Source organism: Syzygium oleosum, unplaced genomic scaffold (assembly GCF_021117445.2).
Source record: "Syzygium oleosum isolate NSW1041296 unplaced genomic scaffold, Sole_v2.1 Sole_v2.16, whole genome shotgun sequence".
Classification (NCBI taxonomy): domain Eukaryota; kingdom Viridiplantae; phylum Streptophyta; class Magnoliopsida; order Myrtales; family Myrtaceae; genus Syzygium; species Syzygium oleosum.
In genome coordinates, this window is record NW_026607500.1 from 5577563 (window position 1) to 5593090 (window position 15528).

At 41.0% G+C, this 15528-nt stretch overlaps 2 protein-coding genes across 4 annotated transcripts; one reads left to right on the forward strand and one right to left on the reverse strand.

Annotated features, from left to right (window-relative positions):
- Positions 1-1326: 1326 nt before the first annotated feature.
- On the reverse strand, positions 1327-7968 carry LOC115668716 (aspartyl protease family protein At5g10770-like). Its single transcript, XM_056318867.1, has 3 exons — positions 7719-7968; positions 4311-4724; positions 1327-2305 (listed from the first exon to the last, which is right to left on the reverse strand). Exons 1-3 carry the CDS (start codon positions 7888-7890, stop codon positions 1476-1478), a joined length of 1416 nt encoding a protein of 471 aa, XP_056174842.1. The 5' UTR covers positions 7891-7968; the 3' UTR covers positions 1327-1475.
- A 1172-nt stretch (positions 7969-9140) lies between these two features.
- Positions 9141-10426, forward strand: LOC115661536 (uncharacterized). Of its 3 annotated transcripts, XR_008818127.1 has the most exons (3): positions 9144-9654; positions 9758-9831; positions 9902-10426. XR_008818127.1 is itself a non-coding variant. In XM_030583782.2 (2 exons), exons 1-2 carry the CDS (start codon positions 9565-9567, stop codon positions 10217-10219), a joined length of 408 nt encoding a protein of 135 aa, XP_030439642.1. In that variant the 5' UTR covers positions 9148-9564; the 3' UTR covers positions 10220-10426. The 3 variants fall into 3 exon arrangements, 1 of the variants encoding a protein (XP_030439642.1); XR_008818126.1 differs by having other exon boundaries at positions 9141-9654; positions 9758-10426; XM_030583782.2 differs by lacking the exon at positions 9758-9831 and having other exon boundaries at positions 9148-9654.
- The last annotated feature ends 5102 nt before the right edge of the window (positions 10427-15528 follow it).

A 15528-nucleotide genomic window follows, 5' to 3' on the forward strand; every position in this document is an offset into this window, starting at 1 on the left:
CCCGATCCGGTTTTAATATTATATTATTATTTTATAAAAAAATATATTAAAAAATAAAAAATTTTATTTAAAAAAATTTTCGAATTTTTTTATTTTCTTTTTAACATTAGGATATAATTTAGATATGGTATTGTCTAATATTTTTCTAAATTAGGTGTTGTACCTGAATATTTTAAATTGTTGTTGTATTATTATTATGCATGTTGTTTTTAATTAGAGTACAATTGCATAAATTGTTATGTTTTGAATGTTGTCGCCTTAGTTAGGTTTAGAACCCTAAGCTACATATCTATCTTGACTGCTAATAATTTATGATTATGCACTTGCCTGATCACCTCACATGTTAGGAGAAAGGTCATAAAATCAATCTAAATTGTCTGACAAATATTTTCATAAATGAACAGGGTAAAAAGGTACCGAAAGGGTACTAGTCACTCAACTAGTGTAACCAAGTCCCTAAACTAATTTAATCTCTGGTTCGTAGGAGTATGGTGATTCTCCTATCACCCTACTTGGGTTTCTAATCGACCCACCCCAAACCGATTAGTAGCGACTCCTTGATAAAAATCACTTGTAGGTTAAAAACCTAAACCCTAAGTCACGATATAGTATGGGCTTGGGAGAGCCCGAGTTAAGTCCCAGACTTAGACTTAGCGCGTACCAGGCGAGACCCCCGTTTTGATGTCAAAAGCCGAAGGTCGATCGTGACACTTCTAAAATTAACAAATTGTAATTCTCGTTAGAAAAAATTACCAAAAACGTTATAAACCTATTGCACTTTTGCCAATTCAGTACTAAACCTTTTAATTATGTCAATTGAGTCCTAAACATTTTTCATTTTGTCAATTGAATCTATCCAGCCACTTTTAACCAGAAATTACTGACGTGGATGCCGATCGTCTTACGTGAAACGGCAGGCGTTGGCGTGGACAATTTTAATAATATTTTGATTTTTAAACATTTTTTTTGGTTTTTTTCCTTTCCTATTCTTTCCTTTTTTATTTTTTTATTTTTTGAGTGAGGGCCAGTGATCCCTACTGGCTCTAGGCAAGGGCGTCGTAGCCCTTGCTAGCCATTAGGTGAGGGCTGCAAGCCTTCGCCCAAACCTAGCGGGGGCCGCGACACCCTCGCCCGGGGCAAGTGAGGGCCACCAAGCCCTCGCTTGGGCCAAATCAAGCCAGATTGTGCAAGGGTCACCAGCCATGGGCTAAAAGGCAAAAGGTTTAGAATTAAATTGACAAAAATGCAATAGGTTTAAGATTTTTTTTTATAATTTTCCTGTTCTCATTGGAATATGCATCTATCAACCTCCCCCCTTCCTCTGCAGATAACAATTCGTTAACGTTCAAACGTAGTTTTTATAGTACACGATATTACACATTGCTTGCCTTGATTCAAGTGTGGCAATTTATTTAAGTACACCAAACAAGCATATCGCTTTGCGCCCTTTTGTCATGGAAGCTCCAGGACAATGCTTAGGAACAACCTTTCGCGCCGAAGCCAATGCGCCCTCCAGCCACATCATACACCACCTCGAATGACCTCTGCTGTATGTTCCCGTAGATGCTGAGATCCGTGTCGTCGCTGCTCGGTGCTAACGCTAGGCACACTTTTGATGGATTAAAGGGGAACAACACACCGCCGGGGTCCAAGTTGACATCAATCGGTCCGTTGAAGGAGAATGTGATCACCGGGACAGTGACCATGGTGGAACCGCTCAAGTCGTAGCAAGTGTCGAAGCGAGAAGCCGGAGCTGACATCTTGTACTTTGACATCGGCTGTTGGAAGGCCGAGCGAAGGGCGCTGTATGCGGTCAGGGGCAATTGCGTGACCGTGGTTCCCGAGTCAATGATCGTGCCAGCATTTGAGAACGCGGTCGACGGTATAGGGAGTGGTTTGCCTCCAACACTGATTCCTATTATGTCGATGCCGTAGAAGATTGAACTCTGCGAGACCGTTGATATTGGTGTGAAGCGGACTGAGGTGGATGTCCCGCTGCCCTTGCCAAAGGTCAAGTACCCCGTGGAGCTTATCAAAGGGGGGAGGCAATACGAGAATGATCGGCCATATTTGGCCGCGCTTTGTTCTAAGAGTGAAATCCGGTTCCGGGCGAGCCCCAACAATCCGGCAAATCCCGTGAATCGCCCTCCATTGTTCTGACCGCACCCGAATTCAAAACCGGAGATTGCATCCGTTGGTGATAAGGTCAGTGTCTCTGCTGCAAAGAAGCCGATGGTGAAGGACTCTTGGTCACCATACCGCGATTTGTAAACGCATGTCAAATCGCTGCAGCGAGGTTGGTGACCTGCATACCATGGAGCAACATGAAATTACAATCAAGATGAAGAAAACCTCATAACAGGTAAAGGTCCTACGAGGTTGTTTCTCTCTGTTAAACTCCATCTCAACATTTTACTAGTCTTTTGTCCATTTTAATCGGATTTACTGGGTTCACCCTCCGTTTATTGATCTATAAAATTGCTTTATGAAATAACGTCGAGACTAAGCTCAGTTCTTGAATATTATTTAGTTCAATATATAAAGATTTAATTGGAATACCTGGAATTTAAATTGAGGTGAAGTTAATTACCAGTGCCGGAAGGAAGCTGAGAGCAAGACGGAGAAGAGCAAGAGATATTGGCATAGGACGAGGACTGAGAGGGGTCAAAGATTGGTAAGTTAAGAAAGTTGTTAGCAAATCTTTGTCCCTTCTATAGTTAACAAATTGCAATTCTCATTAGGGAAAATTACCAAAAAAATCATAAACCTATTGTACTTTTTCCAATTCGGTGCTAAACCTTTTCATTTTGCCAATTAAGTCCTAAACATTTTCACGTTTTACCAATGAAAATATTATTTTAAAAATGTCAACGTTAGCACCGGCTGTGCCACGCGAGACGGACGACATCCACGTCAGTAATTTCCGGCCAATTGGCCAAATAGACTGAATTGGCAAAACATGAAAATGTTTAGAATTCAGTAGGTACAATTAAAAGGTTTAGGACTAAATTGGCAAAAATACAATAGATTTATGATTTTTTTGATATTGTTCCCATTCTCGTTGGGACATGCATCTATCAATCTTCCCCCCCTTCTTCTTCTGTAGATAGCAATTCGTTAACGTTCAAACGTAGTTTTTATAGTACACAATGATACACATTGCTTGCCTTGATTCAAGTTTCTGGCAATTTATTTAAGTACACTAAACAAGCAAATCGCTTTGCGCGCTTTTGCCATGGAAGCTCCAGGACAATGCTTAGGAACAACCTTTTGCGCCGAAACCAATCCGCCCTCCAGCCACATCATACACCACCTCAAATGACCTCTGCTGTATGTTCCCGTAGATGCTGAGATCCGAGTCGGCGGGGCTCGATGCAAATGCCAGGCACACTTTTGATGGATTCACGGGAAACAACACACCGCTGGGGTCCAAGTCGACGGCAATCGGTCCGTTGAAGGAGAATGTGATCACCGGGACAGTGACCATGGTGGACCCGCTCAAGTCGTAGCAAGTGTCGAAGTGAGAAGCTGGAGCTGACATCTTGTACTTTGACATCGCCTGCTGGAAGGCCGAGCGAAGGGCGCTGTACGCGGTCGGGGGCAATTGCGTGATTGTGGTTCCCGAGTCAATGATCGTGCCAGCATTTGAGAACACGGTCGACGGTATAGGGAGCGGTTTGCCTCCGACACTGATTGCTATTATGTTGATGCCGTAGAAGATTGAACTCTGTGAGACCGTTGATATTGGCGTGAAGCGGACTGAGGTGGATGTCCCGTTGCCCTTGCCAAAGGTTAAGTACCCCGTGGAGCTTGTCAAAGGGGGGAGGCAATACGAGAATGATCGGCCATATTTGGCCGCGCTTTGTTCTAAGAGTGAAATCCGGTCCCGGGCGAGCCCCAACAATCCGGCAAATCCCGTGAATCGCCCTCTATTGTTCTGACCGCACCCGAATTCAAAAGCGGAGATTGCATCCATTGGTGATAAGGTCAGTGTTTCTGTTGCAAAGAAGCCGATGGTGAAGGACTCTTGGTCACCATACCGTGATTCGTAAACGCATGTCGAACCGCTGCAGCGAGGTCGTTTTGAGCTGCATACCATGGAGCAACATGAAATTACAATCGAGATGAAGAAAACCTCCTAACTAGTCTTTTGTCCATTTTAGTCGGATTTACTCTCCGTTTTATTGATCTATAAAATTGCTTTATGAAATAACGTTGAGACTAAACTCAGTGCTTGAATATTATTTAGTTCAACATATAGAGATTTAATTGGAATACCCCGGAATTTAAATTGAGGTTTAGTTAATTACCAGTCCCAGAAGGAAGCTGAGAGCAAGATGGAGAAGAGCAAGAGATATTGCCATAGGACGAGGACTGAGAGGGGTCAAAGATTGGCTCGGTTTGGGTATAGCAAGACACGATGTAGGGCTCGCACTGGGTCCACGTGAGTGCACTTCCGGTGTCGAACAAGAGGGTCAGGTCCTTCTTTGGTGTGCCGAGTCCTATTGTCACCAGGTAGCTCCCTCCGCCAGGACCGTACTTGGCTGGGACGCTGACGGCCGAGTCTTTTGGGCTGTCGGCGGTGTCAGTGCTAGATAATTTGGATCGAATCCACTTTGCTCTCGCAATGTCTTCGAGCAGAAATTGGGTGTGGTTCATGGGTTCGCCGTTGAACAGGGGAGAGCATGGGCCGAGCTTGTGAACCAGCTTCAAGGTTGAGTTTGCTGCAAGAAGAATGAGAATTTGATTAATATGAAGGGCTTTCGAACGATTAACAAAGATTTATAAATCGGTGTAGATAAAAAATGATACATCTTGTAATTTTCAAATACCGTGTTGTTATCTTTAATCCCATTTGATGGGTTCACCAAGTGGGAATTTTATAATTAGAAAAAATAATAAATCAACCAAAATAAAAGTAAATGAATAGAAATCGCACATTATTGCAAGACAAATAGGTTTCTATTTCTTTATTAAATAAATCAACATCATCCGTATAAAATATTTTTACATTCAATCTAAAAATAGGTTTCTATTTCTTTATTGCAAGACAAAATGAATGTAGGATTCTTATTAGCAACGTCCCCAATGTAAAATATTTTTCACATTTGAAGTGGTGCAAGAAAAATATCCATCATTTAACAAAGTGAACATAATTGTCAAAATAAAATCTCGGATATGTGTTAGTATCTTAATTTTTGTGTAGAAAGTAAAAATTCATAAATATATAAGTAGATTATTTCTACATTCTAGGCAAGTAATGCTTATCATTGTCCAATCAAAGTAAAAGAGACCAATAAAATTACGAGAAACAGATAACTTAATATGTATGAGACATTGTAGTGTATAAATTTTTGCTCGTTGGGTAACTCTTTACAATCTAATTAAACGGTTAATACTACGAAAAATACCAAACTGATACATCTATGATAAATTTACCCTAAACTAATTTTTTGACAACAAAAAATCCCAAACCGGTACACATGTGGCAATTTTACCCTCCATTAGTTTTCTTTAAATTTTACCGTCAAATTTCTGAGTTGGAGGACACGTAGCAGTTGATGGGTGTAACAGTTCGGGGTTTTACCTTCAGCTTATCACAGGTTTACCAATTTATGGTTTTTCGTGGAATTATTCCAATTTAACGAAGAGTAAATTTGTGAAAAATTTACCAGTTTGGGGTTTTTGGTGGTCAAAAAATTAGTTTTGGGTAAATTTGTCATAGATGTACAGGTTTGGGATTTTTGGTGGTCAAAAAAATAGTTTGAGATAAATTTGTCATTGGTGTACCAATTTGGGGTTTTTCATGGTATTAAGTCCCAATTAAATTAGGTAAAATTACATGTGTGGTTGTTAATTTGACTTTCCTTGTATCGATAATAGGTGCAAATGCATCGAGAGTACACTATAAAAAGAATTAAGTCTTACATTCAAGTGATTATTCAGAGTGTATAAAAAAAGTTCACATGCAGTAATTATATACCCTTCTTGTTGGTTTCAATTTCTTTCTGGAAGAAATGAATATGGTCCACAATCTGAACATTTTCTATTTGAGATTCTATTCAAAATTTGCTTCGGTTGCCTATTCCCATTGTAATCGCAGCTTGTGGTCGTTATCATAGCATTACTCCATATGAGGCTGACAAGCTGCACTCAAAGGACTTGCAGAATACTGTATGCACCTGTTCAATTCGAGAAAGAGAGAGAGAGAGGCCACCAAGGTTTTGGCTCGGATGAGAATTGAGTTTGCTCATTTTGTTGTTATTTTGAATTCAAATTTCGTTGAGAACTTCAGACGTAAAATTCAAAATGTATTAAATCAACATGGAGAAGCGGGCTTTTAAAATTTGTAAACATCCCAAGCACCACCTAACTGTAAAAAGAAAAAAAATCGGAGAGAGAGAGATTAAAGGGAAAAGTTTTATTTTTGGGCCCGACCATTGTGGGGATTTATGCGGGCTTAATCTCGCGAATCTTTGTGGTAGAACAACCACAAAAATATGTGGTTATGATAGGGATTTTATGAGTACTAGCTCTATTTGTTTCTCAGAAAATAAATAATTTGTCTAAAAGTGATAACTTGTTAGTTAATAAAAAATATTTTCATTATCGATAATAATTTATATCTAAACATTTTCGTGAAACGATATAAGCGCTGATTTTTAGAAAAATATTTTTCAAATCAATTTCTTTTTCACAAAATAAATAGAGCCGTAGTAAGAACAGATCATAGAGATGTACCTTTTTTTCCTATTAAATGAGTGGTCTAGCATTAACAATGCTTCTTAGCACTAGATTATTAATTTTTTTATAAAAATTATACAAAGCAAATAGATGATTTAAAAACAAATTTGAAGGAGTAGAGACTATGATGGGAAGTGTACGTTTTCCATTGCAGACTCTTCGAGAAGTCCATTATCCACGTTTAATGCATTCTACAATTTGTCTTAGATATACGTAATTAAAACAGAATATGAAATTAAAAGATTATTTATGTGGGATTTGAATTGAAAATTAAGGTAACTGGGAGATGCTCCCCTAGGGTTTTGCAGTAGTTACCTTAACCCTAGGGTTCATTGCTTCCTTGGTGCTGCTGCCGACCAACCCTACTAGGAACTGGCGAGCAACATACACACCTTATTTAATGTCCCGGCGGCCGGACAATCCCAAGTTCCCCCAATTCTCCCCTAGATTTTTGTCTTCCCCAAGAGGGATGGAATATCCCTTGAAATGCTTTATATCCCCTAAGACCTAAGGGAGGATCTTAGGAGATGAGCATTTTAAGGGCCCGGTCATGTACAATTTGTCTTATATATGTGTAATTGAAACATACTATGAAAGTAAAAGATTATTTGTGTGGATTCTAAATTAAAAATGCTGAACGTACACACTTTCTTCGATTTAATTAGACCAAAGTTAAAGAAATGATTCATATCATTTTGAATATTAGATGAATAACTGACCGCCTAAGCATTGCACGTCGAAGCCAATTTTGACCTTGAAAGAGCTTAATTTTAAGCAACAAAATAAATAAATAAATTGCACGAGTAGTCTCTAGTTTTCACCAATCACGATTTTGCATATCACCATTTGACAATCTAAGTTTGCCCTTTTAATGACACTCCATGGAGAGAGAGAGAGAGAGAGAGAGAGAGAGAGAGAGAGAGAGAGAGAGAGAGAGAGAGAGAGAGAGAGAGAGAGAGAGAGAGAGAGGTGACCGTTGGAAGTCGAAGCTTTGCAGTCGGGAGAAGGGAAAAGAGAGCTGACTGGGAGGGTGATCTCATCAGCTCCATGGACGACACAGGCCTTCTCGTTTGAGCACAAAAGGCAAAGGAGAGAGACACAAAGCAGGATCTCGATGAGGAAAGAGGAGCGCGACGAAGCCGCCATCGTCGTCGTCTTCTTCTTCTTCTTCCCTTTATCCAAGTAATATGGAGTCGCCTCCACAAGTCACAGAGAATGCTTTTGCTATCGTGTGTCCATTCTCATCTGCCTCTTTGCAGACGTTATCGTTTGGTAAATCAGAGTTTTCCGAAGGTGCTTCAATTAGGGTAATTGAGTCCTGCGTCCCCTCCGTTAACGCTTCTCTCGTGCTCAAACTTGGCTTATGTTTCGTTTTGGCCTATGGCGGGTCGAGATTGATTAGTTGCTGCTCCTCCGATTGATCCTTCTATAAGCAATGGTTTGGATCCGTTCGGGGCAAATTCCGCTTTGGATCGGTTCTTATCGGCCAATCTCGCGGCTCTCGCAGTTCGACTTTATTTAACGCGAAATACCGATGACATGTTAAATATATTTAAATATCAACAAGGTAAAACTCTATATGATGGTTTATTGATGTTAGCTCGTTAGCTACTCTATGTAGATGAAATTGATTGGTTTCAAAACTACACATTTTATCTCGTGGTCACATTTTATTTAGATTTAATATCATGAAAAATAAAAAAATTGGTACTTATGTGACAAATTACGCGCTGTTAATTTCTGATAAATTTTACCGTTAAATTGCTGAATTGGATGACACGTGGCAGTTAACGGATATACCAATTTAAGATCTTACCTTCATTCCTCCCAGGTGTACCGGTTTGTATATTTTTGTTGTATTAATCCAATTTAATGGAAATTAATGGAAGGTAAATTTATCATAAATGTACCCATTTGAGAATTTTGATTGTCAAAAAATTAATTTGAGATTTTTCGTAATATTAATATTTTTATTTATCTCCAAATACATATTTGATCATTACAGTTCTGATATGTTTAGTACAGATCCCTCTTCCCATACTATTTTCATTTTCGTGCGTAGATGCTTGGGAAGAATAGTCTCTGAAAGTGGACTTGACATCGAGTGTCATGTGTTGTCACTTGTCAATGTTAGGGGTGAGCACGGTTCTAGGGTAGAACCGAGAACTGAAGAACCGAACCGGCGGGTCCGGTTCGGTTCCCGGTTCCAAGGTGGTAGGTTCCGGTTCCCGGTTCCAAATTTTTAGGAACCACCGGTTCCAGTTCCGGTTTCCGATTCCAGTTCCTAGGAATCGGAACCGGGGAACCAGAACCGGTTTACTTTGCTATCTAAAAACCCTAACTTTCATTAGTTTCTTGTTTCTTCTCCATATTTCCTCTCGCTCGGTCTTCCTCCAGTCTGCTCTCTCTCGCACTCCCCGCACCCACGACTCGATGAGCTTGCCTCTCCTTTCTCCGTTCGGCGTCGCCTGGGCTCTTCCTTTGTCTTCATCAATCGCACCCAGCAGAGGAGCTCCGCCGCGGTGGCGCCGGCCGCGAGGGCGGACTACGGTGGTGCGCAGCGGCAGATTGGGGGCGGCGGCAATAAGAACAGGGGCAGCAGCAACGGGAATAGGAGGGTGGTCAATGACGATGACGATTCGGACGTCGAGATGCTAAGCATCTCAAGCGGGGACGAGGATTCTGCTAAGGATCGCGCGGGTTCGAGGGCCAGAGGTGGCGCGATTTTTGTTCAAGGCCCGGGAGGGACGATGACAGAGCGTGGGATGGCGAAGAACCTGATTGCTGGAGGCACGTGTACGAAGACGAGGTGAGTTCGAGATGGTAAACCTAAGGAGAAAGGGAGAAGTTTCAGAGCACGACAAGAACGAGGGATGGAGGAGGGTCTTCCATGTCCGCTTCGGTTCCAGGGTATGTCCGAGTCAACGTCTCTCTCTCTCTCTTCGCAAAACCCTTGTTAGTTTTCATCACTGTTACGCACTTGCACAATCTGAACTTCATGCGCTGCGTTAAGGGGAGAAGAAGAAGAGAGATTGATTGTTGAAGCTCGATCGAGGGAGAAAGAGAAATAGAAAGGATCATCTTTGGGTGTGGAAATATTACCTTTTCTTGTTTTTTCGTTGACCCTTTTTCTTATCGTTGTCGTTGTGATCGATAGAGAGTAGCGAGAACGAGAAAGATGGTGTTGGTGTTGGCATTGGGGGATCTACACATACCGCACAAGGCGCCTGATCTGCCCGCCAAGTTCAAGTCCATGCTCGTCCCTGGCAAGATCCAACACATCATCTGCACCGGCAATTTATGCATCAAAGTGGGTCCCTTTATCCTTCTCTTGTTGTTGTTGTTGATTGAATTCCCCGACCCATTTGCGATCGTGATCTTATTTGGATTTCTTTTAGCAATTTCGCGTTGCTCGGTCGATGTTGTCTTTGTTTTCTTTTTCGTTTTTGGCTGCAGCTCCCATGAGGTGATGTAGCGATGGCATTTTTTGATTCATTGTTGTTTTCGTTTGATGTCATTTTAGTCTATGCCCTCTAGCATATTGTGGGGATTTTTTGTTTTGGTAGGGGGTTTGGGGGTTACAAGCATTATTCTGTTGGTGATTTTTCCTTTCCTTATTTTTGGCCTCGCTTATGGGGCCTTACCTTGCGGCTCATGGATGCAGTTGAAAGTTTTGTTTGAATCCCTAGATTGGTGTATTCTTGGCACTCCGTGGTTCAGCCTTTTTTATGAGAGAGGAGGCTTTTAGATTGCTGACCTTAAGTGCCCCATTGTGCAATTACCAGTTGTCTCGCAAATTTCTTTGATTTTTGGAAATTGACAATGTTCTTCGTCACTTTTGCTGTGCAGTTGCTGTGTCAAGGTTTCTTGCTTGCGTTGCAAATGACAGTTCACTTACATGCGAGTTGCAAGTAGAGCTCTGTTGGGCATGCTATATGATAGGAATGTGTCTTATCTGTCATATCCTCCATTGTTTCCACTGAATTCTAATAAAATAACACTTTAGAAAGAACGGTCTTAGGTGCTGCCTGTAGTATGAAGGATTCTTGCATTTATTTTCGTTTTGTTTAATTCAAAACGAAATTAAAAAAAGAACCTGTTGGAACCTGGAACCGACCCTGAAACCTGTGACAGGGTAGGTTCCAAGTTCCACGTTTCGACGGGTAGGTTCCAGGTTCCTCATTTTGAGGAACCTGTACCCGAGCGTAGGTTCCAGGTTCCAGGCGAAACCTACCCGGAACCTGGAACCGCTCACCCCTAGTCAGTGTCATCTCTCTCATTTTCCTTGTTTTACCATCTCCTTTTCACTTCACGGGCTCCTACTCCTAGGATGTTGATTTGCTTATGTTTAAGGTGAGGTGTCAAAGGGTTTCATGTGAAGTACTCGCCAGGGTACAGATGTAGCGACAGGTCACCTTGTCGTGGATTCATTTTTCCTTGTTTGATGGGTCAAGTCATTGGCTGATTCCCCCCAAGTCAAGTTAGTAGTGCTATTGGTTGGTTCACGAGAGTGAGAGTTACCACTAATTGACCTCGAATTAAAGGTTCTGATTGGCGACTACATTGATTTCGTTAGCTTCTCTAGGAGAGATCAGCTAGTTTTGATATGAATATCCATACGAAAAAAGGGTTCTTAGGATTGAATCCAATTCACTTAATTCTATTAGTCATGCCTTGCATTTCTAGCTCTTTAGACAAGCTCAATTGCAGAATAAAGAATCAAAAAATTTTCCCATCATTTTTGGGTTGGAACTGAAGATCTAATTAGAGTTATGATTACCACTCAAAAAAGAGGACGTAAAATATTCAATCTTCTACCGACAATACGAATCAAAGTTCTCTTCCATATCCATCAAATTGCACCAATTTATAAATCATCTATATTTATAAAGAAACGAAATGAGTCTTTAGGAAGAGGGGCGAACATAACACCCATCAAAGCAATGAAAATGAACGTCATTTAAATTAATAAGAAAAATCATACATATTTATATTAACTTTTAGAGTTTTAACAATCAACAAGAACCTAGATAATTATACTTATGAGCAATAATAGATCTCATTTTCATGAAGAGAGGAGCGAACTTTCCAAGCAATAAGAGGATATTTATCCCTTTTTCATACTTACAACAAAAGAAAGAAATTATCTGTCACGCCCCGCACCCACGGGCACACGAACATCCCATTGCGGTCGTTATGTTGCGACGTCCCAGGACGCGTCACCAATCGATTCATTTCACCTTTCGATTATTAGCATGCGGAAATGTGTACTAAACTCCCAACAATTAAAAAGACAAGGATAGCACAGGAAAACAACCATCCATAAACAAATCAACAAGATGCTTTTATACATTTACATCCTTATCCCAAGAAGTTAGTATATTTACAAACCAACACTACAATACTTCCTATAGGACCAACCAGTCAGAAAGGGGTTGGTGGTCAGGGGTTTAACGTCACGCTTCTACTCTAAAAACGAGCTTCCAAAAAGTAGACCGTATGCAATTCATCGTTACGGTCCTGAAAAATGTTAAACAAGAGGGAGTGAGATAAAATCTCAATGAGTCAACTAACTAATCCCCAATTAGGACGCTGATTCGCCTCAGGCGTCCCTTGTTCCCGTGTTTCAATGACGATGGTAGATCAATAGCAAGGCGTCTCGCGCCCTGTCTTAGTTACAATATAGGTTGGCAACTCAATCATAACATAATAAATTAACCAGGCACATCCACACGTAGGCAACCCTACCTGGTCCTAGCACACTTGCTGCACACGACAGGTTATAATATCACATAAATAAGCAATATACATCACATATACTCAGAACACATCACAACAGTTCCATGTGCAATGCACCACGCATGTTCCTATTATTAACGACCCCTTGGGCCACGACACATCCTGAAGGATGGCGGTCTTCCGGACCTACCCGGGCATCGTCTCGGCCCATCGGGCACGACATCGTTCCATGTATACATATGCCTCAGGACGGCATTCCTTTCGGAGCATCGAGTCCGGTCTCTACCGCGACAAGGCATCCGGACACTTTCCGGGCATCCAATAAATCGGGCATCATCCCTCGTAAAACGCATCAGGGTATTATGTGATCACACAAGTACACAGTCACTCATACCAAATTATAAGCTGTCTCATTTAACTTGATGCAAGAGTACTATATGCTCATACGTCGAAATATATTCGATTTCACACGTGAAAATGCACAAAATATTCCTACGTGATCACGTGCCACCAATTAATGCACTAACTCTGCACACCAAGATTACAGCATGTGTAATGCCCTTACCACACCTCGGTCACGTCCCGGCCAAGACCGTAACCTAAGGCTCACTTTGTGACGTCCCGTTCAGTATTGTCTTTCTTTAATCACAAGCGGAAGCATAACTCGGGACAGTCACAATCAGAACAAATAGCGGGATTTCGACAAGCATCAAGAGCAAACCTTATATAATAGTTGGAAATCAGGGAAAACATGCATAACATACATTTACCATTTTTCTTAAACATATTTTTACAAGCCCTTTTCTACGTGTCGTTCCACGTACAAACTATATCACAAGCAAAGGCTAGGGTTACTCCTAGCTCCTCTATGCTAATCTCCACCGTATGAACCTGAAAAAGGGAAAACAACGGGAAATGAGTCGAGGAGACTCAATGAGTAAATTCACTAATACTCGTACAGGATGATGCCTCACCATTGTACTAACGCATACAAATAGTTTTCCCGCCTTATGTCGATGGCACATAAATAGCAAAGACTTTGACCTTGCCCTTACTATGTTCACATGGAAGCTTACCTTTATATGGTCACATAAACTCGGCTTATCAATACACACATACCGGTATACATAAAGAATTCATTATCGTCATCCTGGCTCAACCAGGGCATCCCGGCTCAACCGAGGCATCCAGCTTCATGCTAGGCATCCTGGCCGAAAAAAAGGCATCCCGGCTCAACCGAGGCATCCCGGGGCTAGCTCACCCGAGGCATCCAGGCTCAACCAAGGCATCCTAGCTCAACTAGGGCATCCCAGCACTAGTTTACCGAGGCATCCGGGCTCAACCTAGGCATCCTAGCTCAACTAGGGCATCCCGACGCTAGTTTACCGAGGTATCGCCAATAACACGACGGTCTTCTTCTTTTATTTAGTGGTCGCACGAGCACTCGAGCATTCAAGTCAATTCTTATATTTTCAATTAACCCATATAAACATGATTCATGCTCATAACAATGCCACAACACAATTTTGCGTGATCACATATGCAAACAGCCGCTCGATTTTACAAGGACATCATTTCGAAACATGTTTTCCTTCTCAAGGCATCGAAATCCTTTTTTAAACATAGCAATGAAATTAATCCATTTTCAAAGGACTTTGTAAAAACATCATTTCAAAGCATGCTTTCCTTCGCAAGACATCGAAATCATTTCTTAAGCAAAATTCCTTTTCAAAGATTCATAATCTTTCTTTGAAATCAACCAGTCCAATGACCGAACAGAGTTCAAGCAAACCACGTCACCTCAAATATGACATATAAGCAAGTCATGGAAAGAACCAACCATAACCAATCAAAAGACCGAACACGGTCCAAGCAAACCACGTCACAAGATTAGGAAATTCACTTACATGCCGCGTTCCAACCACGTAACACACCGCTCTATCCAAGTGTTAGGGAATCCACTCACCTATAAGCACAAGAAAACATCTACAGTGGTCGATGGCGGCACGGGTACAGGCACGGCAAGGGCGTGGCCAAGAGGAGAGAGGGCGGCCTAGAGAGTGAGAGCGCGAGAGAGAGAGGTGATGGTGGAATGGTGAGAAATGAAGGAGAATTGCCTCTATTTATAGGCTTCACTTGCTTCTTCTCCAAGCCATATCTTCTCGTCATCATTACCAAATCTTTCTAGATTTTGCCATGATTACAAAATCTCCTTCATTAATGTCTAGATTTGGCCATCATTATCAAATTTTCTTAAAATCTTAGTCATTAATGAATATGAGCCAAAAATCATGATGACATGATCTTGAGAATCTAAGTCATTAATGAAGAAAGGTCAAAAGACCATGATGAGAAAATCTTGAGAATCTAAGGTATTAACGAAGAAATGCCAAAATATCATGATGAAATGCCTCTAAAGTCTAATGTCATGATTATAATGATTTTGAGGATCTTGACATTAATGAATAAGAGCCAAAAGTCATGATGAAATGCCATTAATAATTTAATTTTGGAAATCTCGGCATTAATGGACAATAGCCAAAATAACATGATGAAATGCCCCTAAAGTCAAGTGTCATGATTACTATGAAAATCTTGGCTATTAATGAAGAAATGCCAAAATATCATGATGAAATGATCTTGAGAATCTAAGCCATTAATGAAATGATCTTGAAAATCTTGGCATTAATGAATAAAAGCCAAAATACCATGATGAAATGCCTTTAAAGTCTAATGCTATTAATGTGGCTTCTTGAGCAAGATTTAATCCTAGCCACATAACCTAAACTTGGGCCCTAAGTTGCAATCTAGGTTTCATGATGACCTAGAGGAGCACTTAAGGTCCTAAAACTTGGTCCTCAAGTTGCAATAAACCTTCTTTCTTTCTCTCTCTCGGCTTCTCCCTTGGGTGACCTCCAATTAAAGCTTAACATATCTCATTTGAAAGCTCAAAATGCATAGAATTTGTCTCCAAAAGACATCAATTCGAAATTCCAATGTTTTCATATAGAAAATGATAATCTTTGCAATTTGGCAAAACCGGGC